Source organism: Pecten maximus, chromosome 13 (assembly GCF_902652985.1).
Source record: "Pecten maximus chromosome 13, xPecMax1.1, whole genome shotgun sequence".
In the NCBI taxonomy this organism is placed as follows: Eukaryota; Metazoa; Mollusca; class Bivalvia; order Pectinida; family Pectinidae; genus Pecten; species Pecten maximus.
In genome coordinates, this window is record NC_047027.1 from 5649937 (window position 1) to 5673053 (window position 23117).

At 34.3% G+C, this 23117-nt stretch overlaps 1 protein-coding gene across 4 annotated transcripts in view; it reads left to right on the plus strand.

Annotated features, from left to right (window-relative positions):
- The window catches only part of LOC117340282 (kin of IRRE-like protein 1), a 378740-nt gene extending 372222 nt beyond the window's left edge, over nucleotides 1-6518 (plus strand). For 3 of the 4 annotated variants that reach the window (XM_033902047.1, XM_033902049.1, XM_033902048.1), the window contains one exon: nucleotides 314-6518. In XM_033902047.1, the coding sequence (XP_033757938.1) occupies nucleotides 314-461 (148 nt within the window). In that variant the 3' untranslated portion in view covers nucleotides 462-6518. The remainder of the gene's footprint in view (nucleotides 1-313) is intronic. The other variant, XR_004535419.1, reaches the window with a different exon arrangement.
- Nucleotides 6519-23117: the final 16599 nt, after the last annotated feature.

The window sequence follows — 23117 nt, forward strand, 5'->3', positions numbered from 1 at the left end:
ATCAGAATATTTTTGTTTATTCAGACCTTTCTGGAATTGTAATTAAAATGTACATGGTCATTGTTTTAAAGTCCTGTGTTATTTTCGCAGTATGGTAAAATGATATCAAAGCTACAAAAAAACAAACAGTATGGTTAAGTAATACCACAATATTCAAATGAGCACTTCATTAATTTGTACTTTGGTTTTCCCAAAAAACAAAGCGAAAATAACATTGTTCAAAAACAGTCTGTGTGCTTTCTAAAGAGGCAAATGTTTGAGGAGAACATTACTTGAATTAATATATTGTTTTACTTATCGTTTTCTGCATCAGGTTTGAAAACGGATACAACACGTACGGAACAAGTTCATTTCGGAGTGCATCACGGACAGACTTCACCAATCCGGACTACACGGATCCATACTCCAGCAGACTTCCGCCCGCTGATGTCAACACGGCCAAACTGGCCACCACGGTGTGACGTGACCAGGAACTTTGTCGACACCTTAGACTGACCTTTGTCCAGGTTCATGTGGCTTCCTGTTAGAGGCTGACCTGGTCATGTGATCTGTTTGTGGTAGTTACCATGGCGACTGCCTTGTAGTTGGTCATGTGACCAGATAGGAAATGTTCTGGACATAAGTAGACATCAACTCCAGACAGAATAAAAACAGTCTAACATTTATGTGCCTCTACCAAATGTAAGAACACTTCTGATTGGATATTGTGATTGAAATGGCCAATCCTAGTGATTGTATAATGTCTGGTTTAGTAAAGAGAGACAAGATCTATGATTGGCTAATGTTGATTACTCTGGCCAATGAGTGACTCATTTGATGTCTGGATAGACGGGAAAGTGTTGGAACACAGACATGAGAACTAAAATAACACTTCATTGTTCCTGGTCTTCATTACACTCCGAAAGTCTGAACTATTTATAGTGACAGCATTTGATACTATAGTCTATGCACGCTGTAGGTGGACATTTCATAGCCATAATTTTCATCTGTCATCCACACACAGTATCGTGTGCGCGTGGTACACTCCGTAAATGTTGTGACGTATGAACGAGGGCTGGACCTTATCGCTGTTTTATCGTCGTAAACATCGACATCAACACCACTTGTAGATACAAGTTTACAAGTGTCTGGCTTCTGGAGCTTTAGTTTAGCATGTAAATCCACAATGAATTGGATATGAAGAGATAGCGCTCTGCTTGTCAAAGGGAAACAACTCCGTACGACATGTTTCAGTAGTAATTAATTTTAAAATTGTTTGATTTTCTTTTATCAATAAAAGGGAAGTAACCCCGATGTAATTCTATAGTAGTAAAAAACAACAGGCATTAAACATCAAGTACCAGATTTTATTCAGTGTCATCCATTAGTTGGGAAATCTTAATGCCATATCATGTTCCACCTTATGTTGTGTGCCTTTGTACCCATAGTGACAGTTTTTAGTGTATACCCATATAAGTCATTAGTCACAGATCAGACAATCATGTTTAAGTGGGGTACATTTGTCGTCAGAATAACATCGATCATATTATATCTTACCCATTGTTATATGTAACAATCGTATTACCATACCTAATATGTAATGGTGTATATATACCAATCCAGTGACATCATGTATTGTATACCAACATAAGGATTATACTTCTCAAACAACGGGACCACAACCAGGAGATCTCAACATCACTGCTCACAATCAGTCTTAGAATAGGTATAGGAATGTCATAGGGTTAATACAAAGTAGGGGTTGGCATGGAGATGGGGTCAACATGGAGATGGGGTCAACATGGAGAAGGGGTCTGTATAGAGAAGGGGTCTGAATAGAGAAGGGGTCAACACCTAGATGGGTCAATATGAGAAATAGTGTAACCCACAAACCTAACATATACCCATCATATAGATGTGATCCTGAAGGTCAAGGTCAGTCCCAATACTAGAACAGCCATAGGGACTTAACTTGCTCCTATAATGACCCAGAATGAAACAAATTAACTCTGGGGTCTAACCCCAAGATAACTTATTATAGACTTAAACCCTAGGTTTGATTTTTAATTCTGGGAAGGTGTCAAGGACCTGAGAGAACAGCTGACTCCTGTTTTACTGAATAAAATGTTAAAGATTCAATAATTTTATGAATATGTTCAAAGTCATCAGCCCTGTGGTAACCACAGAGTTGTCTCCCCTGTTAGAATCTTATGTAGAACATCCAGTGTTTATCTGTGTATGTGAGTTATAGGCACAGATATCTGTTTTGTAATGATATCATAACTTATTGTACCTGTACCAGCATACCTTCAAAATCCAAGGGTTCCAGTCTCAGTCCTTATCCTCTTTGTATCCTTGGGTATTTCATAGCAATATTGAAGACCAGTTAGTTCTTTACTTGGTTTGAGATGAAATTTGCTTGGGCTTCCTACTTTATAGAATACCCTGACATATTAGAAATATAATTCATCTTTGTCATACGTACTGGGTGATATACAAGTGGTTGAACATTGTGGTAGATCAGTCTGATGTGATTGGGCTCAGTCAGTAGAGCGCCCTCTATAAGAGGTGGATAGTGTTGTGATATTGTGTTTGTAGTTAACGATTATGTTGTAATTTTTTATCATTGTAAATTTTGATCATTAAATGCAGGGCTGAAGGCATGTGTTCCTGGTGGAGATGTACATGCCTCAATTTGACCGTCCACTCTGTGTGCTTCTGTATGTACAATAATATTTATTGCTGTCATTTTTACCATTATTACAATTGATCTAGAGTTATCTGCCCTTTGAACTTTAGTTAACATGACCTCTCAAATTAATTAGCAGAATTTGAAAGATTTTATATTAAACCAGATTGCGTTTTTTTTGTTCGCTCACAGAATTTACAGAGTTAAATCATGTTAGTTTTTTACATTATCACATTTAGGCAGAATGTGTGTGACCACTGTTACCACGGTTACCACACACGCTAATGTATTAACTATTAACAAATATATCTCCAAGGCCAATAATTAAACATTCAATATTAAACATTTAGTATCAATAAGAATGGTACTTATTTCCTAGTCATCCATTTGAGTCCATATCAAGGGATATGGACGTCATAGATAAATGGAGGTTTGTATTTATATCTGTGAGCTTAGTAAAGGAGAAAACCATAAGGTAGTCGTTCACATTTTATTGTCAAGTATACAATGTAAATTCCATTTACATTAGATCTGAAGTGACAGTACAGTCAGGTATACAATGTAAATTCCATTTACATTAGATCTGAAGTGACAGTACAGTCAGGTATACAATGTAAATTCCATTTACATTAGATCTGAAGTGACAGTACAGTCAGGTATACAATGTAAATTCCATTTACATTAGATCTGAAGTGACAGTACAGTCAGGTATACAATGTAAATTCCATTTACATTAGATCTGAAGTGACTGTACAGTCAAGTATACAATGTAAATTCCATTTACATTAGATCTGAAGTGACTGTACAGTCAAACTGTGTTATCTCAAACTCTGATAAGACTGTACGCAGTTCAAAGTAAATAAGCAGTTCCCACAGTAAATAAGCATTTCCCACAGTAAATAAGCAGTTCCCACAGTAAATAAGCAGTTCCCACAGTAAATAAGCAGTTCCCACAGTAAAACGATGTAAAACAAACCCAGTTACCTCTAATACTTAAATTTCTTCATCCCAGTGAATTTGAGATAATGAGGTTCCACTGTATCTCAGTTCCAGACAAAAAAAGATTGTACATTTATAAAAACACAAACAAATGCTTGCATACATTACGACAATTAATAGGCAGTGTGATAAAAAAAACAATTAAAAAATGATTTATATACCATATCTAAATAGACCTAGGATATAAATTGTAGATACAATGTACACTTTAATTACAGTTAAGACATTTTATTGCCCATCAATTATATTGTATTGTCAGCTTTGCAGGACCTGAATTATCTCCCTTTATGACTTTTATCTGTAGTAGAAATAACTTGACACTCCCCATATTAACACAATACAGTATAGCGTATCTAACATATACCCAACAAAGGGTATACACACTGTATCGTGTCTCAATGTGGAAATGAGCTCATCATCCTTTAAGCGTGTCGCTATGGTCATATTGAGGGAGTGTGTAGTAGTTGGTGGCTACCTCAGTGAAGGTCATACAGGAGTAGGGATATACCTTGTATAAGGAAGAGTTTCTATAACTTATAGCACTCTGTTCAAATGTAAATATACATAATGTGCTGAAGCACTAGTCCCCAGATGTGTTAATGACATAATATATACTTGTCATTATACAGCTGACAGCTGATATATACACATTTACCAATCATCATGTAAATTTTGTTTTCAACTTTTTTTTACACTTCTGTTGCTTTTGAAAAATACTGTTTACTATAGAAGTGAAGACGAAAGGACATAGTTTGTAATTATGTCCTAGAATTTCTGTTTTAATGCAGATAATCATTCCACTATTACTAAGTAAGAAGTCTATAGCAGTTTATATCTTTATCATGGTTACATAAACGTTTTAATCAGATCATGGTTGCAGAAATGTTTTAATCAGATCATTGTTATAGAAATGTTTTAATTAAATCATGGTTATAGAAAGTTTCAATTAAATCATGGTTAAAGAAATATCTGTTGTGTAGCTATTGAAATGTAAACTTATTTCTGGTTTGATGTGGTTCTTTATACAATGTTTTCATTAGAGTATTTAAATCAGTACATGACAAGGTGACTACAGAGGAGATTAAAATAGAAGTTGTAAGAAAAATGAAGCAAATATAATGGGTAATGTTATGTGCAAGTCATTAAAGGGAAGTAACTCCTGAAACGAAGGGAGATAATCCTGATTTTCTTATGTGTGACCCTAGTCCCCCTGGTGTTCAGTATGAAGTATTTTGTGTTGCTTTTTATTTCAATTATTGTTACAAGTACTACCCTGTTATCCTTATATACATATATATCATTTGCAATATTTGTTATGGACTTGTGTGTGTGTTAATGTATTTAGTTATTTCATCCAATCTTTACATTACATCACTTATATACACGTATATGGATGAGTACATGTGGCCAGTAGGGTTAGATACATAGCAGATTCGAATGAGTATGTCGTGTTTAAAGTGTCACAAATCTCAGATATATACGTCATACGTCATATAACAGCTGATATGTCATGTGTAAAGCTGATATACTCGCATATACCGTTCATATAGTCACGTGATATTACGTCATAGGTCACATGATTATTGAAACGTCACAATCACATGATCAAAGATAAACTTTTTTTCATTCAAATTTAAGAATATATATAGATATATATATTTAGGAAATATGAGGTAAAAAGTACCTGCCAATTAATATTAAAGTCGTTCTGACAGGCCAGACCATCAGATTCTGTCTGATAGAAACATCAGACCTTATTAAGATATTTATGATGAAGTGTGTTTTATAAAGTTGTATATATATCTTAACATAGAAATGCATGTATGAGTGAAACTGTGTGTAAAGTGGGAGATAAAAACGAGATGGATGTGAGAGGTAACCGTCATGTATTATAAATGAAAGGCAAATTTAATTCTGTTTTAAAATTTCGTTACTAATCAAATATTGGGGATTATAGCCGTTCTCATTTTTTCCCAGAATGCATTACGCATAGCTCTATTCACAATGAAGAGGGTCAAAATGAGTTCTGGGAACATTCAACCTACGAATGTAGGTTAAAAGTTTGAAGTGTCAAACAAAAATATATTGATACAGAAATGGTTTAAGATAATAAGGATGTTTCTAAATTCCTGAATGTGTCTTGTATTTTGAGATAAAGTTTTGCACTTTTTCAAAATTCTCATGAAAAGTACATGTACATGCAGTGTTTGGGCTACATCTAATCCTTAACGAGAGAATTTAAATCTGAAACAAGTTTAACATTAACTGTTTTATATATTGAAAAGACAGCTGTTTCTTAGTCTAGTAAAATAGGGTAGGATTTGCCTGAGAGAAATATAAATTAAATCAAAGACAATTCCGAAAATGAGGATATATATGCAGACCTAATCTACTATTAAAGTGAACGTTTCCATGGTAATGACTTTCCATACTTCGTTTTTATATAATCTGAAGAATCTATTTATATTCAAGAGATATAAAATATGAGAGGATATCATTAAATATTTTGTTTGAATGGTTTTAATATTATAACTTCAAAAGTTCTCAAACATGAAAATGTTCAGGTTGGTAGTAGGTTCAGTTTGTGTGAATGTTAGACTCCCTGTTAATGTGTGGTGTACGTGTGTTGTACGTGTGATGTATGTACGATGTACGGGTGATGTATGTACGATGTACGTGTGATTTACGTGTGTTGTAAGTGTTATGAACGCTTTGTGAATGGGTGATGTGTGGTTTAAGAGTATATACATTCTTGATTACATGTGGCTGAAAAGTTGAACTTGGACTATTTTTTGACGGAAGTGTTGTGTGCAATCATGTAATTTGCAATACAAGCTAATTTTATACAATAGTTACACGTGTTTGTTATTTATTGGGGAAGAAAGAAGCCATTTTGTTTGGGTTTATCATTTCCAAACAGCCAAGTCAGTTCTGACCTACAGTCTACTGTACATGTTAATCCTGGTTACACCAACTTTCAATAGGAAAGCATTCTTATTGGATTAAAGAAACACTTTTTGCTAAGGAACAACTTTTTTTGAATCCATTTACGGCTTTCTGATGTAAAATCAGAGACATATATATGTCTCTGGTAAAATTAATGAAGTTCAGGAATCCTAGTCTGAAATCCTGTATATTTTGTAGTAAATTAAATTTGTTTAAAAACTTAATATGTCATCGTTGGAATTGAAGAAAGCATTTATTAATAATAAAATGAAATGACTTCCCACACTTCTTCATAAGACAAACATTAATATTATGCACGTCTAGGAAATTAATACTCCAAGAGTTACCTTTAGACACCTCTCCTACAAAACTACATAAAAAGATATATATTATGTGCATGTCAAAAACATTGTCATAGGTTTTAGAAACACCGATGTTCATGCTACCGGACCAACTGGAGTAAAGTTTGATGTCCCCGACCAGGACACCACTACAACAGACAGGGGGGTCCAGTCAATAAGAATCTATACATTACATCCAGTGTATTTGTCTTAATCAGTATCCCGGATTGTTTTAAAACACGTCCTAACATCTTCGCCTATAAACGCACAAACATCACTAAAGTACGCCATAGAATTTAACCACTGTGCTTTCTCTTTATACAAAACAAACAAAAGTCAATACAGTAAATAAAAAAATATTTAAGGTTAAAAAACTAGTGACTTGTTCAGATTATCCAGGTAGTATACACTATAAACTGAAGTTTGGCATTTTCTTGGGGCTGTTCAAGCTTATATATAACTATCCTCAAGTTAAAACTACTCATACAAGATACCTTAGAACAAACAATATTAACACAGATACACTATATATATGTATACAAACAATACTGAACTATCAAGCGAGTAGCCAAGTGAGCAATCCACTAAGGCAAAATGTTATTAATATATTACAGAAAAAAATATAAATAATCTTCATTAACGAATTCCTGGACGTGCAAAATGTCACTGGACACCCGAGTGCACCTGAACTGCAATTTCGGAGGTGTATTTCCGTACTATGCAATTATTCGATCGAAGTGAAATTCTGCATGATGTTAGATAATGGCGTCATAAATATGTTACAGAAAATAAGTTATCAAAAAATCTTCATTGACGAATTCCTGGGCGTGCAAAGTGTCCCTGGACACTCCCTGGTCACTCATTAGGTACACCGCATGAAATGTATATAGGTACGTGGCATATGAGGTAACCCTTGCAGGACTCGCGCAGTACTGACAAAGAGGAGCAATCAGTCCACCAATAGTCATTTGAGGGATCTCAGACGTCTGTACTGTTGTATGATTCCTGTACTGGATATGTAGCAGAGAGGCCCCGATAGACAAGGGGTACATATTGACCGTGAAGTTGAATCAAGATGTAAACAATTCAGATTGATAGTTACGCTCTATAAGTATAAATTATATCTTGGTTTCTCCAAAATGTTAACACGTGCAGCAGAAGGGACATGGAATTCTAGAGACTCTCGGTTGTTGACATTTTTGTAAATTATCAATTATTATTTCCTTTATTGCCTCCAAATATGAAGAGTTAAAGAAATAGAGAGCAGTACAAATATATCTCAAACAATATTTAGAGAAAAGAAAATATATTGAGGTTCATGATCACACCCTTACATAGTGACACACGGTTTATTCAGAGTACACCCCAGTTTTTTTGTGTTATTGCTCAATAACGTAAAAAAAATATTACAGTTAACCCTTATAATTTAATTAACAACGATAAGAAACACTTTCATTAAGTTTAACATGTTTATTTTGCTCCAGATATTTAAAAACACATCGATAAATACAAAATCCCGTGAACAACGATTACTCTGCTGACGTCACAGTTTTTTTTTTTTTATGTTATAAGATGATAACATAATTTTTGAGCCAATGAAAATGCTTGTTACAAGCAAAATTAAATTATTATAACGATAACAGCACGTACAGCATACCGTAAGGTTCTATAACACCACGCCATGATAAGATTGGTGTTATTAAAGTTATTTACGGTAATATTTACGATGATAGACAGTGTAGATATCTAAACATCTTTACACTCCTCAACAACATTATCACAGCTCAGTTTAAACAGAGACCTATATACTATTATAGGTCTCTGGTTTAAACAGTAATACACGTATAGATAGTATTACTATTGTAACAGAGCGCAGGATTTATTAAATATAAATCACTGCCTCTGCTGGGGATCGAACCCGGGTCCTCTGACTTACTAGTCTTACGCTCAACCGATCGAGCTAAAGAGAAGATCTCTCTAGCCGAGCGGTGTATTGCGGCTAGTATTTACCAGGGTTACACTATCACAATCCAGAATTGAGTAGAAACAGGGACGTATAATAAGATATATATGTCCCTAGTAGAACCCATGTAGCAAGAATAAGTCATACGACATAATTTTTTTATAGTGATACAGTATTGTGAAATACAATCACGCAATCTTACCACAAACGAACAGGGCACCAATGAGACGACATCAGCTGTAGTAATTCACACCACAAGATTAACTAATAATAAGACGAGGCCCAATTATGCAATACAGTGTAAAATAACAGGAAAGAAATAGAAAATCTTCGTCTACTTATACGACGATAAAGAATATAGATACTTCACGTATTAATTTTGCTGAAGCGTTAAGTACACACAGTGTAAATTGGAAGTCTCGTATAACTCTCAGTACTATACAAAATTCAGTTATCTATGAAATGTTGAATGATTTCAGTGATAATAACAGTAGACTGTATTCTAAACTCCTGAAGTTCACATGGAAATAAATCATAATTAAGAACACCGATATTCAAATATGTTATTCTATGTAACCAACAAAGAAGAATGTCGCAAACCGCATCAAAATCGGTTGGCCGAGTGCCGAGATATCGCACATCGAAGTACGCGTTTTGCACCTGTCGGTTGAACTCGTCAGTCTATGACGTCACAGGTTTAACGGCGTAACTGAAATGGTGGTCAGCAGATAGATGACAGCGTGAACAGTAACAACACAGACATGTCTGAATACGATCTGGACACGAGACTTTAGGTTGATGACTTTGGCAAATATTGCCGACAAGAAGTCGGAATCCAACAATATCAGTTTGATCTTTTAGAAAATTAAATTTTATAGTGAAATCAGAGACCTATATACTATAGGTCTCTGATTCGCAAATTAATATTGAAAAAAAACCATGCCAACAATACAAAAGTTCTGGATACTCTGGTTTGTGAGACAAGACGATATATACACGTACAGTAAACTTATGCATTGTATTCTATACAAAATCCACTTTTAGTCATGAAGGACACTTAATTCATTCAAAAAGTAATATATAATAGATTTATCATGATCCACAGTAGACCTAATCTCTCCCGTATAAAAACCAGTGTTGAAACCTACAACATACTTTTACAGATACATATTTTCCCCTCGTATTTTAACATGTCATGGTCTCATGGATTACCGACGATTAAATGCTTTGGAAATATCTATATACGATCATTGTCAGTGAAATTATGTAAAGGTGCTTCGCAAAAATTATAATATTATTGATAGTTTACGTACAGGTACATATAGGTAATTATTAAACCATAATTTTAGCTCCGTTTTTTATGATGAAAAAACATACAATTTAGTTCATCATGACTAATCATAATTAATACTAAAACTTATCAATTAAACTCGCAATTATTAAAGTGTATGTTTTTTTTGTAATTGTGTAATTATCGTGAAGTGATTGAGATCCTTGTGATTTTAACTTTCCTTTCGTGTGTCGCAAGTCATGTCTTCTCTCTTAAAACAGAACTTTAAATTAAACATGTTCGGAGAATTACGAATACTCAACCTTGAGTGGGTAAGTATATATACCAGGTGTGAAATTACGGTCCACAAGCTCGTCACACCTGTCACTGCACCACAGGTGTCTGTGATTTCTGGCGTTCTAATCGGCACGCGCCGATAATTGCTTGTGAGTTGACGCGTTTGGTTACTTCTTCTTCTTCTTTGGTTGACTAACCTCCGTCAAAAATGACGATTATGGTTGTGAGAAGGATTGTACTATGCTTTAAAAGAATTAAAAACAGTGCAGGGATTTGGTTACAGTGAGAGGGTGGTTTTTTTTAGATTAATTTTTTTAGTGGAAACTATAAGATAAAACATTATGAGGGTGTGTTTATGGTGTGTGTTTGAGATCATCAAGGGGCTGCATTGTGTATATGTGCCTTGAAGATCTCTAGTGTAGTGCATTGTACTGCTGCCACCGGGAGGAGGTTCCATTGTGTTATTGTGTGTGGAAAGAAGGAGTATTTGTATGTGTCATTGGTGGCAGATAGGTGTCTGAAGGTGTAGGGGTGTGTTTGCCTTGTCCTAGGGTCTGCTGGGTGCATGATGCCGTGTGGGTCTATTGCGACATGATGGTGAATGATTTTGTATAATAGTATGAGTCTGGTCTTGAGTCGACGTGTTTGAAGTGTGGGCCAGTTGAGTTTGTCCATCATGTCTTGTACTGAACTTGTGTTGTGGTATCTGTTTTGTACGTATCGTGCTGCTCTGCGTTGAATTTATTCTATTTGGTTGATTTGGTTTGTGTTGTGCGGGTCCCATATGGAAGAGCAGTATTCCAGTTTGGGTCTCACTAGGGCTTTGTATGCGTGTTCTTTTATATGTTGTGTATGGAAACGTATTTGGACCTTCTTTTGGTGTGATAAAACTTACTTAAATTGACTTAAATAAAACGACATGACGAGCATTTATCATGACTTGGCGATATGTTTTGTTCGACTTGGCAGTAAAGAACACAGAATGTCGAGATGAACCATCGCGATAATTGTTTCGAAAGTCGACAGACGACTTAGTGCAAAATCGACTTGTACCGATCTAGACATAAAGACGACTTAATAAAGTCGCCCGTATAACAAAAGTTATAACACCATGTCGACATGATCAAATTGACTTGTCTTTGAAACATAAAGAAGTCGACATCATGATGTTGTCTTGTTGTGAAATCACTTGGTAACTTCCTTCGTGTACAGTCATCATTGGTGATGTCCATGCATGAGTGTATAGCTGGATGTTGGCGACGCTGATAATAAAGATGGAATTATCAAAGGTAGGTTCAACACTGTTAATGCAGTACAAATAAGTATATGCATGATACAAGTAATTTACATAGTTTGCCAAGGATTTTATTATCATGAACGTAATGAAAATACAATGTATTTGATGAAAACAATATGAGTGAATTACTATAACTAAGCTTTATTGTTTTTGTTTGTCTATTTATATTGAAGATCGATAAATTCTTGATTTGTTAAAAAAAAAAAAAGAAATATCTACATATGCAAAATTATTTTCCTGTAACTGTTCTAAATGTTACCTTTTACCGTCTTATATGTGACTCTAATATAACACAGTAACATATAACAAAGTAAAAGGTAATATCGTCATAATCCCCTTGTATTCGCATTAAGCAACAAACAAAAGGTCACATTTTCTGTATTTCAAAGCAAAATAGGGGAAAATTGAATGAGAACAAAACTTGTTAACTTGCACAAAATGCACCTGCATATATTACTAGTATGTTGCTCTAGAGTTTGCATTGTTTTAGAAAGTTAATAAACAAAAGGCTGCATTTCTGGTTTAAATTAAACGTATATGTGTTCTATATTAACACAAAGGATGGCTATGTTTTAAGTTAGAAATAAGCCTCAAACTGTGAAATATGTGTGAGAATGAACAAATATCGGCCCTGACGGATACTGTTCATTCTCACACATATTACACAGTTTGAGGCTTATCTCCATAACTTAAAATGAGGTTTTCTTTGTGTATATCGTGCATTATTTATAGCTGTATGTGTACTAAGTTTATAAAGGTGCTTATATATATCAAAATAATGTGGTTCTATTTTCAGTACCTGATATTTCTGTGTTGTTTAATGCGATCAGAGGCTGTTATTCCATACCCAGGCGATAATGCACAAGTTGAAGACCTAGTCAGATACTACTTCGGACTTTTGTATAATTCACGCGAAATATGCGGTTTTCTTTTGTTTGTTCATGGAGTTCTCATAAGTACGTCAACACTGAAAAGAATGAAATTAAGACTTGGATTAAGGAGACACACATGTGAAGTTCCATTACAAATAATAATACAGAAAATTATTGATATGCACCGAGATGGTTTTTGCAATTTAGGTTACAAAGCAATGTGGAGATTACTAAATGTTGTCCATGGGATAAGAGTAACTCAGAACACAGTAAGAGCATGTTTAAGCATCATGGACGTAGAAGGAGTGTATCTGAGATCAAGACGTTGCTTAAGACGGAGATTATATTATAGCAAAGGTCCTAACTACCTCGTACACATCGATGGATATGATAAGCTTAAACCGTTTGGTGTTGCTATTCATGGAGCTATAGATGGATTCTCAAGAAAGATATTGTGGTTAAAAGCTGGATTTTCTAATAACAATCCAATATTAATTGCAAACTTATATCTTAAGTTCATCATCACGCTGGGAAGGGTTCCGCACATTGTAAGAGGAGATGCTGGTACCGAGAATGTATTAGTAAAGGACTTGCAAACGAGTCTCCGAATGCATCACGGTGATGAAATGGACGGCATTAGAAGTTACATTACAGCCAGATCAAGCGGTAACCAACGAATTGAACGTTTATGGGGTACCTTAAGAACTACATTCACTGACTTTTGGAGAAATAAATTCCAAGACATGAGAGATAGCGGCATGTTGGATACAACAAATCCTCTGCATATTGAATGCATACGATTTTGTTATTTACCCATCATTCAAGAACAATTGGATATATTCGTCTTGAACTGGAACTCTCACCGAATCAGAGCCCAACGACAACTCCGAATACCTCACGGAATCCCAGATGTACTTTACCATCAACCTGATATCTACGAAACTTCTGATTGCTCTCATCCACTTCCTTGTAATTTGGAGACCATAGACGAAATCGCAAGTGAATACACAACAGAATATCCGTCTCGAGGTTGTAAAGATGAGTTGCTGCAAATTCTTGAACTTGCAACTGGAATGGCTAGAGACGAAATTCCTCGTATTCAAACACTAAGGGATGCTGATGAGTTCTTGATTGCTTTGATACAGATGTTTGACCAATTTAATGGACCTCAATAAAGAATGATTACGTTCATAATATTGGAACAATCTACATGCTAACCTTTCAGGATTTGAGTGTGGATCTTATTTTGATGCATATAGATAAAAAAAGATGTAATGCATTCGAATCTCTACTTCATTAGATAGCTTTAAGTGTTAATGTTTTGATTGTTAGATTACTTACATGTGATTAATCTACCATTTTTAATCCGCCTTCGGCATAGTTTTTTAATAACTAACAGGGAGGAATGTATCATGGTATAAAAATGATAGTTTTCATATATGATAACAGTTTAGTGTTAATTTTAATTTTAGAGTATTGTTTATTATTTAGGTCTTTCAAGTATAGAGAAACTATCAGAATTTAAGAATGTTTGCCCCGGGGATAATCCAGTCTTTAGACATGGCATTGTACTTTAATAATTATGTAGTCTGTGAGATGTTTCAATAAGTTATATAAACAAGATTAGGCTAAAAACCAGTGACAATTGTTTCTGTTAAATACCTTGCACAACAAATATTATAAGTAAACCAGTTTATCTAGATACAAAACAGGTCTGGACATATTTAGTTAATTAGGGTCTTTGTATATAATTGTCCAGTGGTAGTATAAACAGTGGTCGGTCATACTAATTGGTCAACAGCTTGATATGTAGACTTCCCCCACAATTTAGGTAAATCGACCAATCAAATGATATATGTCAGAATGTAAATAATTAGGAATTATATAAGGAATGTTTGAATTATAAAATAAAGAAGAGACTTAGAGATAGACACTCGGAGAGAGAGAGAGTATGTGAGTTGGAAACACCAGAGTGAGCCAAGAAGTTGTGAGGCGCGTACCCAAGGAATTACCCAGTATAAGTATGGGCCAGCGCCTAACAGGAATTGTTGTATTGTAAAAATTATGTGTAAATAAACATTATAGAGAAAAGTGACAGTGTCTGCAGTTCAATCTAAAAGACTCAATATCACCACGTGGTCACCAACAGAGAGGTTTCAGAAGGGTGTGGTTTATATGCCTACCAGGCTAATACCCCCAAAGTAAATAACCACATCCTGATGTACCTCCCAACCAACGTACTGGGGAAATAAACAAAGTCCCCCATTGACGCGTGGTGATACATGGTCACCTTTTCACCTTGTCTACTTTGCTACTCCTAAAAAAAATATAGAGTTCAGTATTAAATCTTCGGATAAATGATGTGTCGGGATTGGGTAAAGCTGTAAAAAGATAATTAAATTGAGATATTAAAAGTTACTTAATTATATGTAATTTACCAAAAGGTGTAAGTTTTCTTCTGTTCCAGATGTTCAATAAAGCTTTCAGTTTCACTAACTTTTGTCAAAATTCATTTTAACAACTCTGTGTAAATCGACATGAAAATCAATACCTGATTAAAATTTTTCAAGGTGCTTACAATCATGTGTGTCTTTTGTACAATCATTGTAAACTGTCTGCTTCCCCAATGTAAATACCATTCAGGACAAAATTCCTCTTCACTATATTTCTTATTACCAATTCAAATCACATTAGTTTTACTTTTATTTATTTTCAATCCTGAAATATTAGCATATTCTTTTAACTCATTAAGTGTCTCTCTCAAACAGTGTCTAGATCCATCAAGTATTACTGAAGTGTCGTCTGCGTATTGGGACAATAGTATTGGAGTGGCATCCATATTAATTCCTTTTATATTTTTATTATAATGGCAAGTATTTCGTCACATAACATAAATAGCTATGGGGATATTGGGTCCCCTTGTCGACATCCACGCTTAATATTTAAAAATGGTGACAAATCCACCACACCCCCTACCCCTGATTTACTGACGAGCTTGACCCTTTTTGAAAATTGTGTATCTATTGTCTGATGTCATTTCCAAAATTGAAAAATGTAAGGACTCTCTCGATAAAATTCCAACTTACAGTATCCAAAGCCTTTTCAAAATCAATAGGAAGTATCATACCCAGAATATTATTTTCTTCTGTATAGTGCATAATGTCGGTTATAATCCTAGTATTTTTCCCTATGTGTCTACAAGAAATAAAATCAGTTTGGTCAGAACTAATAAGTTAATCTAAAACAGCTTTTATTCTATTAGCAAAAGCGCCTGAAGCAATTTTATAGATTGTATTCAGAAGTGAGATTGGTCTCCAATTATTCAAATACTGTCTTGGCTTATCTCCCTTTGGTAAACATGTTATAATTCCTTAATTGCTTCTGTGTTACTGATAAATTTTGATGACTAAATCCATACTGAATTGATCTTACAACAAAATGACCTAATTGTTTCCAATAAATAAATCATATAACTGTATTCAAATGTAAATATAAGTAATGAATATTTTAGCAAATGTTGTTATGGTCCTATGACACACATTTCAATTGCTGACAAATTAAACTTACATTTAAAGCCCTAACGGACTTTATTTAGTTTGTCATCAATATCAATGGGTGTCATACAAATGTAAGGCCATATAACAACATTTTCTACAATATTAATTGCTTAAATAACCGCACACTCGACTGCACACACTCGGGCAAGTGGTTTATGAAGACGACGAAGAGCTACGGACCCAGTACTGACCCCTTAATTGAATTAAAGATATCTTTAAATACGTTTTGCCATTTTAAGATTTCTTTAATGAATTGAAGATATCTTCAAATTATTGAATTTGTGTTAAAACGGTGTTCCATATACCCTTTGTGTCCTATCATGTAGGAAACTCTGGATCCAGGTTAATCAATGTACAGTTTGTGCTGCCTCTTTTCCCGTAGTGATCCATCAAATACAGTAGTCCTCTGAAAATCGCCAGTTATCTATGGCAAGCTGTTTGGGTTTTAATTTGGGTCACGAAGGGTTAGATGACATATTGCGATTGCCTTTTGTCCGTCGTCGTCCGTCGTAAACAATTTACATTTTCATCTTCACTCCAAAATTGCTAAACCAAATTCAATGAAATTTGTCAGGTAGCTTCTATGTCTGAAGGTCTACCAAATTTGTGAATTATATGGTCCCCAACCCCCTGGGGCCTGAGGGGGAGGGGCCAAAAAGGGTCAAATTGGCCAAAATTTCTAAAAACGTCCTCTTAACTTCTAGATAAGGTAGAATGAAATACTCTTCATAGATGAAAGCATTATAAGGTCCTTTACAGAAATTAGGAATTACATTACCTTGGAGTTTCACGTTACCCCCATGGGGAGGGACCAAATTCCATTGGTGGTAAATATTCTGCGGACTCTGATGTATATTTACCCATGATCGATAGTCAGATGACCGTTAAGGCCCTTGGGCCTCTTTTTGCGTATTAAAATGAAGATATCTCTATTTAATTAGATATATCTTTATTTAATCAGAGATATCTGTAATTTATATAAAGATATCTCGATCATTAAAGATACAGTCGAACTTTGTTAACTCGAACTCACTTATCTCAAAAAACCCTGGATAATTCGAAGTGGTTTTTGGTCCCAACTAATTAAATGCTATAAATTCAGCTACACTTTACTCGAATACTCGATAACTCGAAGTTTTATCACGGTCCCATCGACTTCGAGTTAACGAGGTTTCACTGTATGTTAAATGTAAGTTAAATACAGATATCTCAATTTCTACTGAAAATAAATATATCTTTAATTCAAATAGAAAAATCGGTATTTCTACAACAATTAGATATATCTGTATTTGAAATTGAGATAGCTTTAATTGAATTAGAGATATCTGTATTCAAATTAGAGATATATGTATTTAAATCAGAGATATCTGTATTTGAATTTAAGATATCTTTATTTTCAATGGAATGCAGATATCTCTTATTGAAATAAAGATATCTTTAAATAAATTAGAGATATCTGTATTTGAATATTTAAAGATATCTACTTTGTGTTTAAACAGATATATCTGTATTTTAAATATAGATATCTCTGATTCAATTCAGATATCTCTTTTTAAATTAAAGATATCTTTATTTTTTAAATCAATAATGATATCTTTATTTTAAATACAGATATCTGTATTAATAGGTGAAAATCCAATTAATACCACAGTTATCTGCTGTACTACATATGAGAGTTTGATGCTTTCATTTATTATGTAACTATAAACGTCATGACAGCACATCTACAATTATACACAATTTCAAGAATCATTAATATTCTTTTAATCTCCAAACGCTGCCCTGATTCTATTTTTATTATATGGTACTGGAACTTCATGATTGGTTTGTTAGTCCATCTAGCAGAGACGATGAGTCGTGGACCAAAACCAGGTCACCTATAGACCTACATTTTGACATTCAATCAAAGTCTGATTTGTACTCAAATTTAGGATTCGTCAAAAAGGTAACACGAAGAGAAAACATACATAAAAGAACCTGACTTGTGAAACATACCTAAATCATATGTTCGTAATGGAATAATTCTGTTTGATTCTTGGTCGAATCTAGCTACATGTGTATGTTCATTTCAATTAAGTGGGAATAAACTAAAGTTATATTGATATTTACTTTGCATCAGGGAACTATAAAGCATAACACACAAACATCATAGTTTTACAGCTTTATTTGTATAAACCAGTTATACATTACTCTCAAACAAAAATACATGCAAGAAATCAAAGAGCAAACATGCATGAAAAAATGGAAGAGCTCGAAGGAAATGAATATCATAAAGTTTTATTTTTACAAGCACTGAATTTCGGTGTGCTGCTCGACTGCATAGTTTAATACAGTGCTTTTACTGTCCAAACAATCTTTACATGGTAAATGTGATGGATTTGTGATTTGTTATTCATTCATTTCCTTTATTTCCTCCATCGATTCCTGTCAGATGTACATGTACAAGTAAAAAGGATTCCAGGTAAAAGTAAAAAATAAAACAAAGTTAGTCTCTTTCCAATTGTATTGATATGTTTAATCAAAACACAATTAAATTCAACAGTAACCTCAGTTCTTTCCTCCCAGTAACTTTGCAAAGATTTTCTGAATAAAAAAAACGGCACATATGCAAGTTTCAACTCTCAGTTGATATCATCAGAATCCAACTTTGTGGCAGTTTCAACTTCTTATTTTAAAAATCGGGAAGCAGACATTTGGAATCATAAAAAATACAGGAACTTGTGACAATATTCGTAATAAAAATTTTACTGGAACTTTAACCTTAAAGAAAATAATTACAACAACTAGTTTCTAAGTTACTGTACTAACAAATAAAAAAATGCATTAATCATATAATGAATTTACAAAGAGGATCTTGGCTTGACACTAATGGCATGGTCTGTTATACTGTAGTTTTACAGCGTTGCTTGTTTAAACTACCGGTAGTTATATGTTACGCTTAAACAAAAAATACATGTAAACAAGGCATCGCAAGCGATACAATTCCCCTCGCATGCTATCACATGAACTCTTGACGCAAAATGGTGGGTGGGGTTATTGGACATTAAAATAATATCAGTTGTCATTTACACTGATCTTCAATAGAAATGGAAGGAGTTATTATCAAGCATGTGCTCATTGCCAATATAAATAAATTATTATAAATAAATGTACGAAGTTTGGTCATGATCCATTCGAAAATGAAGTCGTAATAGCGCTCACAAAGATGTTCTATAAATAGTAATGGTGACCTTGACCTTGACACCCTGAAACACAAACTCGTTCAAGGTATTCCAATGCTGGACCCATATATGAAGTTTCTTCAGAATCCGTTCAAAAATGAAGTCTAAAGAGCGCTGACAAAGATTTTCTATAAATAGTAATGGTGACCTTGACCTTGGCACCCTGAAACACAAACTCGTTCAAGGTATTCCAATGCTGGACCCATATATGAAGTTTCTTCAGAATCCGTTCAAAAATGAAGTCGAAAGAGCGCTGACAAAGATTTCTATAAATAGTAATGGTGACCTTGACCTTGGTACCCTGAAACACGAACTCGTTCAAGGTATTCCAATGCTGGACCCATATATGAAGTTTCTTCAGAATCCGTTCAAAAATGAAGTCTAAAGAGCGCTGACAAAGATTTTCTATAAATAGTAATGGTGACCTTGACCTTGGCACCCTGAAACACAAACTCGTTCAAGGTATTCCAATGCTGGACCCATATATGAAGTTTCTTCAGAATCCGTTCAAAAATGAAGTCGAAAGAGCGCTGACAAAGATTTCTATAAATAGTAATGGTGACCTTGACCTTGGTACCCTGAAACACGAACTCGTTCAAGGTATTCCAATGCTGGACCCATATATGAAGTTTGTTCAGAATCCGTTCAAAAATGAAGTCTAAAGAGCGCTGACAAAGATTTTCTATAAATAGTAATGGTGACCTTGACCTTGGCACCCTGAAACACAAACTCGTTCAAGGTATTCCAATGCTGGACCCATATATGAAGTTTGTTCAGAATCCATTCAAAAATGAAGTCGAAAGAGCGCTGACAAAGATTTTCTATAAATAGTAATGGTAACCTTGACCTTGGCACCCTGAAACACAAACTCGTTCAAGGTATTCCAATGCTGGACCCATATATGAAGTTTGGTCAGAATCCGTTCAAAAATGAAGTCGCAAGAGCGCTGACAAAGATTTTCTATAAATAGTAATGGTGACCTTGACCTTGGCATCCTGAAACACGAACTTGTTCAAGGTATTCCAATGCTGGACCCATATATGAAGTTTGGTCAGAATCCATTCAAAAATGAAGTCGCAAGAGCGCTGACAAAGATTTTCTATTAATAGTAATGGTGACCTTGACCTTGACCTTGGCACCCTGAAACACGAACTCGTTCAAGGTATTCCAATGCTGGACCCATATATGAAGTTTGGTCAGAATCCGTTCAAAAATTCAGTCGTTAGCATTTTGGACCGCCGTCTGGAATCCATAAGCTTATTTACAAAATGTATATGAGCCATTATCAGAATTTGTCCAAATTCCTGTCCTGGCTCTTCTAAGTCATTTTTTATTTAAAAATATGGAAATACTCATATTTTTTCAACATACAAAATAAAATAACACCTGTATATCCTCATGCATTATTTGTGACATATTTTTTTCCCATAAGATTTTAAAAAATTGAAAAATTGATTTTCAAACAAAAATATATGTTATTTCACAACAGAAAAATATATTTTACCCCCACTTATATGTACAAATGTCATTTTATAATAGAAAATTAATGGGGAAAAATAAGAAGAAGATTTTTTTAGGTTCATATGTGCTTGTCCCTATTTTTATTTTCCGTTATGTTAACTCATCAATTTTGGTTAATGTGTAAACTCATTTCTTACTGTAAAACCATCTCCCATAGTGCATTGTAATAAGACCTATGGCCTATGGCCTAGTGATTATTTTCATTTAGTAAATAGTAAAATGTCCGCATGCGCTATAGATTCCTAGCTATACTTACAACCATCTTTCAAATCTTCAAATGAAGAGGCAACAACGCCCTTCCTAGCCTCCCTGTCTCTGGAAAAAACCTTGAAAGGTTTTGTTGTCTGTGTTGCTTCCTCGAGCTCGTTCTTTTCCATTTTACTGAGTCTGTAATTTTTTAAATAAAAGTATGAGCTATGACATATTTCTAAATATAGACCAATATGAACTAGGCCTACTTACAGTTATTTCTAGTTGGTAATGCTCATTTTTAGGAAGATCCGCATGTGTGTTTTACGATGATATTTTTTGCCTGAATTAATCCCAATATCAAAATTTCAACAGTGTAATATCGTTGGACAAGGCCTTACCTACCGCCTCAAACAGTCCCGCGTCAGGAACAACAAAGAAGTAGGCCAACTAACTCGAGAAACCGACAGCGGGCTCGTAAATCCGGAAATCAACGTATATAACTGATGCAATTTCATTGATTTATTTTAACTAGATAAACCGCATAAGTACTCACAAGGCTAAAACAATGGTTACTGTGTAATTACCCCTATTTATACAAAAAGAGATAGGAGCTCTTTTTTAAATTAGTAAATATGGTTAAGTTTCACGTTGCATATATAATACGGTGCAATGGCAATGCTATCTTATAAATACAGCATAAACAAAAAACACATAATTAATTCAATCATTAACTTCATACATGTACTTCTACGCATTTAAATGGGAATTATATTAAATTATAATCTGTATTATTAAGTAAAGTACTTACATGCAGCCAGCCTTCTTCATCAACAGCAAAAAATGATCCGAACACCGAAAAAGGCGATCTAAAGCATCAAGTCGATGTTCGTGATATCGACGTAATTTAGTGTTCACGACAAGTCGCAACACATTTCAACATTTTAATTTGTTTATACGACTTAAATACGACGGTAAGTTGTGTTGTTACGAAAAAGTCGACTTTCATATATCGACATCATAACTAAATCGACTTGATGCATCTTGATATTTTTGTTTCGCGACTTAAATATTACGACAAATTGTGATGTTATTTTAACATGTCGACATCTCAATGACGACATGTCTTGTTAGAAGTGAACAAATCGACATAAATTATGTCGAGAAAGTGACATATATCACAACAAGTAGAGGCCCTAAAACGTTTCCATAGTTGTGAGTTTATTTTCAGGTTGCGTTTTAGGAAGCCTAGTGATCTGTTGGCGTTTGCGGTGATGTTGTTGATGTGTGTATCCCATTTGAGATTTTTCTGTAGTGTGAGTCCTAAGTATTTGCTGGCGTCGACTTGTTGCAGTGTGTGGTCGTGTAGTTTGTAGTTGTATGTTGTTTTGGTGCGTTTGTTTGAAGTGGATATGATATTCCATGCACTTCAAAAATGTTCCGAAGATATGCTTTTACAAGGTTGTACGTAAATTGAGCTTGAATTTTGTTAAGAATTGCGTTTATATTACAGGGAATACATATTTTGTTAAAATCAAACAGGTTTATTTTTTGTTAATTCAGTGAGTTTCTTTTTCCCTACAAGCAAACCAAATTCGTATCGCAAAGGGTGCCTACAGAATAATTAACCTAAGTTGGCTCATTCATATACTCACGATGTTGTAGATTTACTTTATTTAGTCTTGTCCGGGTTACTAATCTTTTACGGACAAGTGTTATCAATTTCGGACAATTAAAAATCACAAATAGTGGTATCTCTGCAAGTGGATTTGCAACGTATCCATTGCTTTTTTTTTTGGCTAGTAAGAATTCAAATTCGTCAGTATTTATTTCACATCATGTATGAATTGCATTTTAAACTTCTATTACTAGAAGTATTTTAACCGAAATCAATATTGGATGCCCTTATGATAAAGGTATGATGTCAGATATTACATGTTACAAACGACACAAACTTGTTATTATAGAACATTATT